The sequence below is a fragment of the Staurois parvus genome, unplaced genomic scaffold, assembly GCF_062004578.1.
Source record: "Staurois parvus isolate SC_StPar_1 unplaced genomic scaffold, SC_StPar_1.0 ptg001853l, whole genome shotgun sequence".
Taxonomy (NCBI): Eukaryota; Metazoa; Chordata; class Amphibia; order Anura; family Ranidae; genus Staurois; species Staurois parvus.
In genome coordinates, this window is record NW_028319649.1 from 354,778 (window position 1) to 368,169 (window position 13,392).

General features: G+C 48.7%; 1 protein-coding gene across 1 annotated transcript in view; it reads left to right on the forward strand.

The window, feature by feature from the left end:
• Positions 1-13,392, forward strand: part of MMS19 (MMS19 cytosolic iron-sulfur assembly component) — an 86,275-nt gene that overhangs the window by 19,236 nt on the left and 53,647 nt on the right. Inside the window, exons 4-7 of the mRNA XM_089664199.1 lie at positions 1,807-1,892; positions 5,134-5,208; positions 7,682-7,751; positions 13,012-13,140. Of these exons, the coding sequence (XP_089520325.1) occupies positions 1,807-1,892; positions 5,134-5,208; positions 7,682-7,751; positions 13,012-13,140 (360 nt within the window). The remainder of the gene's footprint in view (positions 1-1,806; positions 1,893-5,133; positions 5,209-7,681; positions 7,752-13,011; positions 13,141-13,392) is intronic.

Genomic DNA, 13,392 nt, shown 5'->3' on the forward strand with positions numbered 1-13,392 from the left:
CTTGCTGTATGGAATGTATGGGGAGGTACGGGAGGTATGGGGATGTACAGGAATGTATGGGATGTACAGGGATGAATGGGGTGTACATCCTGTACATTCCCATACACCCCATTCATCCCGTACATTCCTGTACATCCCCGTACATCCCCATACCTCCCGTACATCCCCATACCTCCCGTACATCCCCATACCCCCCGTACATCCCCATACCCCCCGTACATCCCCATACCCCCCGTACATCCCCATACCTCCCGTACATCTCATTCATCCCATACATTCCTGTACATCCCCGTACACCCCATTCATCCCGTACACCCCATTCATCCCGTACACCCCATTCATCCCGTACATTCCTGTACATCCCCATACATCCCGTACCTCCCCATACACCCCATACATTCCTGTACATCCCCATACATCCCGTACCTCCCCATACACCCCATACATTCCTGTACATCCCCATACATCCCGTACCTCCCCATACACCCCATACATTCCTGTACATCCCAATACACTCCATTCATCCCATACACCCCGTACATTCCCGTACACCTGCAGACCTGTCAGTATATCTGCTTGCTGTATGGAATGTATGGGGAGGTACATTATTACATTACATTACATTGAGTTTATATAGCGCCAAAGGGTTTGCTCAGCGCTGTACAATAGGTACGGGAGGTATGGGGATGTACAGGAATGTATGGGATGTACAGGGATGAATGGGGTGTACATCCTGTACATTCCCATACACCCCATTCATCCCGTACATTCCTGTACATCCCCATACCTCCCGTACATCCCCATACCTCCCGTACATCCCCATACCTCCCGTACATCCCCATACCCCCCGTACATCCCCATACCCCCCGTACATCCCATTCATCCCATACATTCCTGTACATCCCCGTACACCCCATTCATCCCGTACACCCCATTCATCCCGTACACCCCATTCATCCCGTACACCCCATTCATCCCGTACACCCCATTCATCCCGTACACCCCATTCATCCCGTACACCCCATTCATCCCGTACACCCCAGTACATCCCTATACATCCCGTACCTCCCCATACACCCCATACATTCCTGTACATCCCCATACATCCCGTACCTCCCCATACACCCCATACATTCCTGTACATCCCCATACATCCCGTACCTCCCCATACACCCCATACATTCCGTACATCCCCATACATCCCGTACCTCCCCATACACCCCATACATTCCTGTACATCCCCATACATCCCGTACCTCCCCATACACCCCATACATTCCTGTACATCCCCATACATCCCGTACCTCCCCGTACACCCCATACATTCCTGTACATCCCCATACATCCCGTACCTCCTGTACCTCCCGTACATCCCCATACACCCCATTCATCCCATACATTCCTGTACATCCCCATACATCGCGTACATCCCCGTACCTCCCGTACATCCCCATACACCCCATTCATCCTGTACATCCCCATACACCCCATTCATCCCATACGGCAAGCAGATATACTGACAGGTCTGCAGGTGACCTGCATGGCAGCCTCCATCTACTGATCGCTGGTGCAATGCTTTACAGGCTCCTTTGGACAAAAATAATAAATGCACAATTTTTTACCTGCAAAAAAATATGAATTTAATATTGTTGTCCATTTGGTGAACTTATACATTGAAATACCTCGCCAAGGCCCCACCTCTGCAAACAGCGCACTCTCCCTTTAATTAACCCGAATAGGTTTCTATGTTTCTCTGAATGTTTTTAGCGATGAAACTAACGTTGTGCGTTTTTGTGTTCTGCGCAGTGGAGGTGCTTGTTGTCTTCTATGAAAACAGACTGAAGGATCATCATGTCGTCACCCCGCATGTCCTGCAAGGACTAAAGGCGTTGGTAAGCCTCTTCCTTCTTCTCTCGACCACAGCGCCGACACCGAGAGCGATCGATTTTATGAGTTTAGTGTGTAGAAAAGCGCTGGATTTCGTGGTGGCCGGTTCGATAGTTAGCACCGCATTTGTAAAGGTTTCAGCAATTTTTGAGCAGCTTTTTTTTCTAAAAGCCTTTCTGTAGTCTGGGAATCGTGAACACAGATCTTAATGCTGAACTCTGGAGACACAAACTTTATATATACACTCACCGGCCACTTTATGAGGTCCACCTTGCTGGTCCCGGGTTGGACCCCCTTTTACCTTCATTCTTCGTGGCATAGATTCCACAAGGTGCTAGAAACATTCCTCAGAGGTCCATATTGACGTGATGGCATCACGCAGTTGCTGCAGATTTGTCGGCTGCACATCCATGATGGGAATCTCCCGTTCCACCACATCCCAAAGGTGCTCTATTGGATGGAGATCTGGTGAGTGTGGAGGCCATTGGAGACTAGTGACCTCATTGTCATGTTCCAGAAACCAGTTGGAGATGATTGGAGCTTTGTGACATGGAGCATTATCCTGCTGGAAGGAGCCATCAGAAGATGGGGACACTGGAGTCATAGAGGGGTGGACATGGTCAGCAACAATACTCAGGTAGGCCGTGGTGTTTAAACGATGCTCAGTTGGTTTGAAGGGGCCCAAAGTGTGCCAAGAAAATCTCCCCCACCCATGACACCACCACCAGCCTGAACCATTGATACAAGGCAGGATGAATCCACCACACCATGACACCACCACCACCAGCCTGAACCATTGATACAAGGCAGGATGAATCCACCACACCATGACACCACCACCACCAGCCTGAACCATTGATACAAGGCAGGATGAATCCACCACACCATGACACCACCACCACCAGCCTGAACCATTGATACAAGGCAGGATGAATCCACCACACCATGACACCACCAGCCTGAACCATTGACACAAGGCAGGATGAATCCACCACACCATGACACCACCAGCCTGAACCATTGACACAAGGGAGGATGGATCCATGACACCACCACCACCACCACCAGCCTGAACCATTGATACAAGGCAGGATGAATCCACCACACCATGACACCACCAGCCTGAACCGTGGATACAAGGCAGGATGGATCCACCACACCATGACACCACCACCACTAGACTGAACCATTGATACAAGGCAGGATGGATCCACCACACCATGACACCCCCACCACCAGCCTGAACCATTGATACAAGGCAGGATGGATCCATGCTTTCATGTTGTTTACTCCAAATTCTGACCCTACCATCTGAATGTCGCAGCTGAAATCCAGACTCATCAGACCAGGCAACGTTTTTCCAATCTTGTATTGTCCAATGTTGGTGATCCTGTGCAAATTGTAGCCTTAGTTTCATGTTCTCCGCTGACAGGAGTGGCACCCGGAGTGGTCTTCTGCTGCTGTAGCCCATCTGCTTCAAGGTTGGACGTGTTGTGCGTTCAGAGATGGTATTCTGCATACCTTTGACTCACAGTTGCCTTTCTGTCATCTGGAACCAGTCTGCCCATTCTCCTCTGACCTCTACACAACTGCCACTCACTGGATATTTTCTCTTTTTCGGACCATTCTCTGTAAACCCTAGAGATGCTTGTACGTGAAAACCCCAGCAGATCAACAGATTTTGAAATACTCAGACCAGCCTGTCTGGCACCAACAACCATGCCATGTTCAAAGTCCCCTAAATCCTCTTTCTTCCCCATTCTGATGCTCCGTTTGAACTTCAGCAAGTCGCCTTCACCACGTCTAGATGCCTAAATGCATTGAGTTGCTGCCATGTGATTGGCTGATAAGCAATTTGTTTTACCAAGCAATTGAACAGGTGGACCTAGTAAAGTGGTCGTGAGTGTATTTCCTATTAGTAAAAACGACAGAAATCTACTTTTTGTGCACCAAAAGCCTTTGCAAACCAGATACTACTTTGTAAAAGTAGAGCTGTTGGAGGGGCCCAGCAGACCCTACCCACTATAGAAAACTACAGGAGGGGAGGAGACTAGACCTGTCACCCTGCACAAGAAGAGAGCTGAAGGAGAGGCCCAGCAGGCTCCACCCACTACAGGCTGCCTTTAGAAAACTACAAGGGGGGGCGGAGACCAGACCAGTCACCCTGCACAACGAGAGAAGATAGAGCTGTGGGAGGGGCCGGGGCCCAGCAGGTCCCACCTACTACATGGTCTTTGCAGAAAACTACAGGAGGGGCGGAGACAAGATCGTCACCCTGCGCAAGGAGGGAGGGCAGAGTTGTGGGAGGGGCCTAGCAGTATCTCCACCCACTTCATGGTTCTTGCAGAAAACTACAGGAGGGGACGGAGACAAGACTGTCACCCTGCACAAGGAGAGAGGGCAGAGCTGTGGGAGGGGCCCAACAGGCCCCACCCACTTCATGGTTTTTGCCCTGCAGAAAACTACAGGAGGGGGTGGAGACCAGACTAGTCACCCTGCACAAGGAGAGAGGGCAGAGGTGTGGGAGAGGCCCAGCAGGCCACACCTACAACATGGTTCTTGCAGAAAACTATAGGAGGGGCGGAGACCAGACCAGTCACCCTGCACAAGGAGAGAGGGCAGAGCTGTGGGAGGGGCCCAGCAGGGCCACACCTACAACATGGTTTTTGCAGAAACCTATAGGAGGGTCGGAGACAAGACCGTCACCCTGCACAAGGAGAGAGGGCAGAGCTGTGGGAGGGGCCCAGCAGGCCACACCTACAACATGGTTTTTGCAGAAAACTACAAGAGGGGCGGAGACCAGACCAGTTACCCTGCACAAGGAGAGAGCGCAGCAGTGAGCGGTCTTTATTACAGGAAGTCTCACGCTGGATTACTGCCCAGATCTGCAAGAAATATACAAAGCTCACCGAGACTCAGGAAGAAGACACCTGACCAATGGATTTAGACAGTAGTTGCTGATCCCAGAGTTCAGCTTTAGACGAATACATTCATATATTTAAGTTAAGTGTAGCGGTCAGTAATGGTTACATTGTGTACATATAGTTAGTAAACATATAAAGCTGTACCAGTATGACCAATATCCTTGGGGGCCAAGTCCACCCCCTGGACAAGCATGACAGAGCCCCCTTCCCCCATGTGGACTTTTTTGCTTGGTGTCACAACTTCTGGAGGTCTTTTATAATGAATTACATTAGTAAAGTATTTATTCCCCCTGATCATACGATGATTTGTGTTTTGTCACAGAGTATGTCGGAGGTCTTCCCCCTGGGTCTGGCAGTGTCCGTACTGAAGTCTGTATTCCAGGAGATTCATGTCCAGGTAAAATTCTCTAAATTCGTATGTTTTTAGGTCGGGGACTGCAGGGGGATCGATGTAGAAGTGCTCACTCACACGAGGTGTTCCGTGCAGGAACAGGTATCCTTCTGACATCAATAACAGGCGGTCGGTTGCATGGACCTCCACAGTCATCCTGGAATTCACATCTCTGCGGGTCTTCTACACGGATCAGGATGTGGACGTGGTCTGTGGAGTTCGGTCCATGCAGCTGGGTGACCTGTCATTGAATTCCGCTGTCTGCATTACCCCTTCTTGGACGATCTGTGCATCCGATGTGGATGAAGTCGGCCCTTCACATGGCAGAATGAGGCCTAAGACTCTGAGAAGCGCACTTTGTCACCCGTCCATTGTGCAATATATAGCTTCTCACTATACTCACATCTCCGAGGATCAGAGATCCCCCAATATTCTGCAGCTTACCTGTATCAAGTTACACCGAATGAATCATTGGCTTCCTATATTTGGTCATAGTGTCACAAAGTTACAGATTGGGAAACCGTTTTGACATTATGTATCATTTAACCACTTCCTGTCCAACCCATGTATATAAGCGGCCGGACGGGAGCAGTGCAGGGGCGGGTTGCCGTTCATAAACGGCACTTGCCATTTTATCCTGTGCGCGATCCCTGGGAGCGTGCGGCACCGCGATTTGGTGCCTGCTGCAATCAATGATCACATGAATAATAGTAAGCAAGATGTCACTTCTGACATCATTGCTTACTACATGTGAAATCTTTGAATGATCACAGAGATCACATGGTACAGGGCTACTCACAACAGCCTTGTACCATGTGACAAGCTGTGACCAATCACAGCTCACACAGTAGAACACCGATCGTCCTGCAGGACCTCTGTGTGAGGTCCCGATCATGTGATCACTGATTGGCCAACCAGTGATCACATGCAGAGTAATAAGATGTCACTTCTGACATCATTGCTTACTACGTGTGAAATCTGTGAATGATGACACATGGTACAGGGCTATTTACAACTGCCTTGTACCAATCACAGCTCTCACAGTATTTCTCAATGGCTGCAAGAATGCAGCCAGAGAGAAGGAGAAATGATTCCTCTTACAGCCTTTATGGCTGTAAAAGCAATCCGTGTAAAAAAAAAAAAAAAAAAAAAATTCATCACCCCCCACAAGTAGTACTACTGCTAGGGTGACAGTGTGTAAAAAAATAAACATAAATAATATAAAAAATTATAGTTTTTGGTTATAAACTAATTTTGGGTTATTTTTTTATTTTTTTTACTAAAAAGATAGCTGAATACATTTTGGCCAAGATTTATGAAGAAAGATTTATTTGCAAAATTTTATACGAAAAACACTTTTTTTCATAATTTTTTTACTTTTTCGTTTATATAGCAAAAAAAAAAAAATAAAAAACCCAGCGGTGAATAAATACCACCAAAATAAAGCTTTATCTGTCTCAAAAAAATGCTAAAAAATTCATATTCAATATTCAAGAATGCAGCCAGGGAGAAAGAGAAATGATTCCTCTTACAGCCTTTATGGGTGTAAAAGCAATCGCTGTAAAAAAAAAAAAGCGTTGCATGACCGCGCAATTGTCATTCAAAGTGTGATAGCGCTGAAAGCTGAAAATGGACTTGGACAGGAAGGGGGGGGGGGGTGTGTGTATGTGTGTATATATTTATGTGTGTGTGTGTGTTTTTTATTTATTTTTTTTATTATTGTATTTTTTTGCAGAAAGCATCCATTCTGTATAACAGGAAAAGCTAGCAGCGTCTTCATGTTTTTGTCAGGTTCTGTAGACTGACTAATATACAATTTTCCCATCTCTGCGGTGTGTCTGATTCTCCAAGTCTGGTTTTCGCAAAGCATTCATCAAAGTGATTCTAAAGGATTACATTTAAAAAAAAAAAAAAAAAAATGAGCATGTCTATACTTACCTGCTCTATGTAATGGTTTTGCTCAGAGCAGCCCTGATCCTCCTCTTCTCGGGTCCCCCACCGGCGCTCCTGGCCCCTCCCTCCTTTCGGGTGCCCCAGCAGCAAGCGGCTCCCCAGCCTCTGCTCAGTGTGTCCATTCCCCCGCGGAGCCGCAGCTCGGCCCCGCCCCCTCGCTCTCTCATTAGTTCACTGGCCAATGAGGAGAGGGAGTCCAAGGATAGCCGAGACTTCAGTGCACATTGCTGGATCAATAGGGGACTTAGGTGAGTATTGGGAGGGGGAGATTCTGCACAGGGAAGGTTTTTTGCCTTTGCAACCACTTTGAGATTGTTCTTGTCCTTGCACAGAGCGCCACCTGCTGGCTGCAAATGTTAAATAATATTCATGTGCATTATCTGGATTTGCCTTACCATGAAACAAATATTACAAAATTGTATTTTCTAGCACTGAGCAATAACAAAGAAAAAACACTTTGTATTCCTTAGAACTCATGTTTTTTTGTTTTTATACTAATCTCCAACATGTTTGTATTTCCTCACAGTCTTTAATGCAGTTAGATCGCCATACGGTCTATGTGATCATCACCAATTTCATGAAGAGCAGAGAAGAAGGTATGAAATGATGTGCTTTGTTTGTGATTTGTTTTTGTAATAGAGGTACTTTATTTAAAGGGTTAATTCACCTTTTTAGAGAAAAGATAAAAAAGAGAACACCGTGCACCCCCCATCCCCGTGCACCCTCCCATGCACCCCCCCACCCCCCAATCCCGTGTATCCTCCCATGCACCCCCCAGTCCCTACTGTACTTCTGTGAGCTGTCAGTGCTCATGCAACCGGTGCAACGTTCCAGGGATTTCAAATCCCCACTTTTCTCCCTCTGCTTTCTGCAGATCAGAGGGATTCTTATTGGTCAGCAGCAGCACAGAGCATCACTCTGTTTTTGACAGATCCCCGCTCCCATTTCCAGCTCAGTTTGTCACGGTGAATTGAGCTTGAGTTCGGCCCCCCTCCTTCCCCCTGCAGCCCTCTGGGACGCAGTAGCAGACCCTCTGGGGAGACGCAAGGCTGCACTGCAGGTTTCCTTTAGTCAAGATGGCGGCACCAGCACCCAATAGCCGATCGAAGAATCGGCTCGGGGTGAGGACAGTGCTGGATCCCTGGACAGGTAAGTACACTAATAGTAAACGTCAGCAGCCACAGTATTTGTAGCTGCTGGCCTAAGTTTTGGGGGGGTGGGGCTGGAACTCCACTTTAACCTCTTGGCGCCGGCCGAACGCAAATGTGCGGCCTGCCAGCGTCTGGGCCTAGACACCGAGCTGCCGCACATTTGCGTTCTATAAAAAAAAAAAAACGTGCTGAGAGTGCGCACTCCCAGCACACATGTCCGGTACTCACGGAAAGGTCCCGATCTCCTCCTTTGATCGGGACCTTTCCTGATCATGTGACCGCCATGACGGCGAGTCACGGTTGTTACATGACCCTAAACCCCGCCCTGCTTCCCGGCTTCTGAAACCCTCAAAGGGCCGGGAGGCGCCGGTGCCAAGATGTTAAGGTAAAAAATGTTTAGGCATCAGTTTTGCCCCCCTTTTCACTTACTTGTACCCGTATTTGACACAGTGCTGTGCACGTCTGCTGCTTCTCTCTCCTGGTCTCACTGGTTTTGCTGGGGCACCAGGAGCTATTGGCTCCCACTACTGTCAATCAAAGCCAGTGACGAGGGAGCAAGGGACGGGGCAGAGACCTGCTGTCTGTGTCAATGGGTGCAATGGAGGGAGCATGCACAAGTACACTCAGGGGCAACAGGGTAGAATGCATAAGGAGGGTCTGCAGAAACACTGAAGAGTCTGAATATTTCTTTGGATGATCAGCAAATCTCTGATGGTTTCATTCCTCCTGGGAATGACCACAGAGCTTGTTTGTGTAACTCTGGAAGAGACATTACAGGTAACCCTGGAGGCCGAGACCTCGGAGAATGTCGTGTTCTTTGTAATACCATTGTGGATTATGTGTCTGCAATCCGGACAAATCACGGTACCGACGCGTCTGTAATATGGCTCATTGGTTGTAGGTGTCTATATCCACTTGTCAACCGCAATACGTACATACACGTTGCGGTTACCGGGGTTATACGTACATGCACGTTGCGGTTACCGGGGTTATACGTACATAGACGTTGCGGTTTACCGGGGTTATACGTACATAGACGTTGCGGTTTACCGGGGTTATACGTACATAGACGTTGCGGTTTACCGGGGTTATACGTACATACACGTTGCGGTTTACCGGGGTTATACGTACTTACACGTTGCGGTTTACCGGGGTTATACGTACATACACGTTGCGGTTTACCGGGGTTATACGTACATACACGTTGCGGTTTACCGGGGTTATACGTACATACACGTTGCGGTTACCGGGGTTATACGTACATAGACGTTGCGGTTACCGGGGTTATACGTACATAGACGTTGCGGTTTACCGGGGTTATACGTACATACACGTTGCGGTTGACCGGGGTTATACGTACATACACGTTGCGGTTGACCGGGGTTATACGTACATAGACGTTGCGGTTTACCGGAGTTATACGTACATACACGTTGCGGTTGACCGGGGTTATACGTACATACACGTTGCGGTTTACCGGGGTTATACGTACATACACGTTGCGGTTTGCCAGGGTTATACGTACATACACGTTGCGGTTTGCCAGGGTTATACGTACATAGACGTTGCGGTTTGCCGGGGTTATACGTACATAGACGTTGCGGTTTGCCGGGGTTATACGTACATACACGTTGCGGTTTGCCGGGGTTATACGTACATACACGTTGCGGTTTGCCGGGGTTATACGTACATACACGTTGCGGTTTGCCGGGGTTATACGTACATACACGTTGCGGTTTGCCGGGGTTATACGTATATACACGTTGCGGTTTACCGGGGTTATGACTGAAGATATCAGCCACAACCTTGTTGTTTTTTTGGCCGGCAGTCTCTTGAAAGCGGTCTGAGTAGTTTGTTAGCCACTAGATTGCTTTCAGTAGCAGCAGGAGGTTATGCGCCCCCCCCCCCTCCCGCCGCTTGCTGGTGTTTCGCAGGCTTACCGTTAAAACCGGCGCACCTGAGAAGTGATCCAATGGTGCGGCCAGCTGGTCAGAGGCTGAGACATGTATATTACCCCTTCTGGCTGCTGTTGTAGGCTTTTGGTGGGTGGTCAAGGGTGGTAAAAACATAGATCAACTGCCTATTTTTACTTCCACTCTGCCAGCCAGGGCTTGGGTTCTGCTCTCACCAGGACCCCATCTGCATGGAATATGTACACTCACCGGCCTCTTTACTAGGTCCACCTGTTCAATTGATTGGTAACACAAATTGCTAATCAACCAATCACATGGCAGCAACTCAATGCATTTAAGCATCTAGACGTGGTGAAGACGACTTGCTGAAGTTCAAACCGAGCATCAGAATGGGGAAGAAAGGGGATTTAAGTGACTTTGAACGTGGCATGGTTGTTGGTGCCAGACGGGCTGGTCTGAGTATTTCAAAAACTGCTGATCTGCTGGGATTTTCCCGCACAACTATCTCCAGGGTTACAGAGAATGGTCCGAAAAAGAGAAAATATCCAGTGAGCAACACTTGTGTGGAGGAAAATGCCTTGTTGATGTCAGAGGAGAATGGGCAGACTGGTTCTAGATGATAGAAAGGCAACAGTTACTCCAATAACACCTCGTTACATCCAAAGTATGCAGAATTCCATCTCTGAACGCACAACACGTCCAACCTTGAAGCAGATGGGCTACAGCAGCAGAAGACCACTCCGGGTGCCACTCCTGTCGGCTAAGAACAGGAAACAGAGGCTGCAATTCGCACAGGCTTCCCAAAATTGGACAATAGAAGATTGGAAAAACGTTGCCTGGTCTGATGAGGCTGGATTTCAGCTGCAACATTCAGAAGGTAGGGTCAGAATTTGGTGTAAACATGAAAACATGGAGCCATCCTGCCTTGTATCAACGGTTCAGGCTGGTGGTGGTGTCATGGTGTGGTGGATCCATCCTGCCTTGTATCAATGGTTCAGGCTGGTGGTGGTTGTGTCATGGTGTGGGGGATCCATCCTGCCTTGTATCCACGGTTCAGGCTGGTGGTGGTGTCATGGTGTGGTGGATCCATCCTGCCTTGTATCAAGGATCAGGCTGGTGGTGTCATGGTGTGGTGGATCCATCCTGCCTTGTATCTACCGTTCAGGCTGGTGGTGGTGGTGTCATGGTGTGGGGGATCCATCCTGCCTTGTATCAACGGTTCAGGCTGGTGGTGTCATGGTGTGGTGGATCCATCCTGCCTTGTATCTACCGTTCAGGCTGGTGGTGGTGGTGTCATGGTGTGGGGGATCCATCCTGCATTGTATCAAGGTTCAGTCTGGTGGTGGCATGGTGTGGTGGATCCATCCTGCCTTGTATCAACGGTTCAGGCTGGTGGTGGTGGTGTCATGGTGTGGTGGATCCATCCTGCCTTGTATCAAGGTTCAGGCTGGTGGTGGTGGTGTCATGGTGTGGTGGATCCATCCTGCCTTGTATCAAGGTTCAGGCTGGTGGTGGTGGTGTCATGGGTGGGGGAGATTTTATTGGCACACTTGGGCCCCTTCGTACCAATTGAGCATCGTTTAAACACCACAGCCTACCTGAGTGTTGTTGCTTCCCATGTCCATCCCTCTATGACTCCAGTGTCCCCATCTTCTGATGGCTCCTTCCAGCAGGATAATGCACCATGTTAGAAAGCTCCAATCATCTCCAACTGGTTTCTGGAACATGACAATGAGGTCACTGGACTCCAATGGCCTCCACAGTCACCAGATCTCCATCCAATAGAGCACCTTTGGGATGTGGTGGAACGGGAGATTCCCATCATGGATGTGCAGCCAACAAATCTGCAGCAACTGCGTGATGCCATCATGTCAATATGGAGCAAAATCTCTGAGGAACGTTTCCAGCGCCTTGTTTGATCTATGCCACGAAGAATGAAGGCAAAAGGGGGTCCAACCCGGGACTAGCAAGGTGGACCTCATAAAGTGGCCGGTGGGTGTGTGTTCTACACATGTTTGTGTGGGTTTCAGTTTCCTCTGGTAGGTTATTGTCTCCTGAACAAACGAGACTTTAGATTTGTTACTTTTCTATGGCAGAATTTGATGTAAATGGCTGTGTGGACCCTGGAAGGCACAGGTGGGGAACTACGGCCTCGGCTGTTGCTGAACTACAAGTCCCATCATGCCTCTGCTTCTGGGAATCATGCTTGTAACTGTCAGTCTTGCAATGCCTCATGGGACATGTCGTTTCACAACAGCTGGAGGGCAAGTATTACACCTCAGCTCCCTTCTTTCCTTTCTGGAAGGGGGGTGGTTGGGTGGGTCTGGGAGGGTCATTGTGGAAGGAGTGTTGGGGTATTTTGGGGGGCTTTTTTTGTTTTTTGGGGGGATTGTTGGGTGGTGGTTGTGGTGTTAGGGTAAGTGAGTTGGCTTTTAGGGGAAGTGTGGGTGCCGTGCACACACTGGGGACACTCTTTGGTACCATCAATAGAGTGCCTACTGTGGGAGGTCCCCCCCATGTGAGGGATGGGGGTTTTCACGGTCAGGAGTGGTAACCAGGTCCCCAATGCAATGTGTTTTACTTTGTATGTTTTTCATGAATAAACATGTTTTTGTGGTCATGTGTGTAGCCCATTTCTTTTTTTTTTGTATGCTTTTTCATCCTACCAGAAAGTTCTGGAGGCACCCCTCACCTTACACTGAATTTTGGTGGACTCCGCAGATTTCCTTTGCCCTCCCCCCACTTTTTTGTAAATATGGAAAAGAACATAAATCTTTTATATTTGACTGTAGAACTAAAGAGTCTCGGAGCGGATTTCACTTTCGGGTTTATTCAAGTCATGGATGGGGAAAAGGACCCTCGTAACCTGCTTGTGGCCTTCCGAATCGTACATGACATCATCACCAAGAACTATGCTCTCGGTAAGAGTTACCAGGCTGAGAAATGTTCATCGTTGAAGAATGCAGAATGTATGTAAAGTTATCAACAGTCCTGAAGTGCAGGCGGCTTGTGGTACCTGCAGTAGCTATGGCCTTAAAAGCAAATCCCCCCCCCCTTGGATCCTAGGCTCAGGCAGCATGTGGGGGCCTCACTATATCCGCTCTCCCCGGACCCCGCCTTCGCTATATCCGCTCTCCCCGGACCCCGCCTTCACTATATCCGCTCTCCCCAGA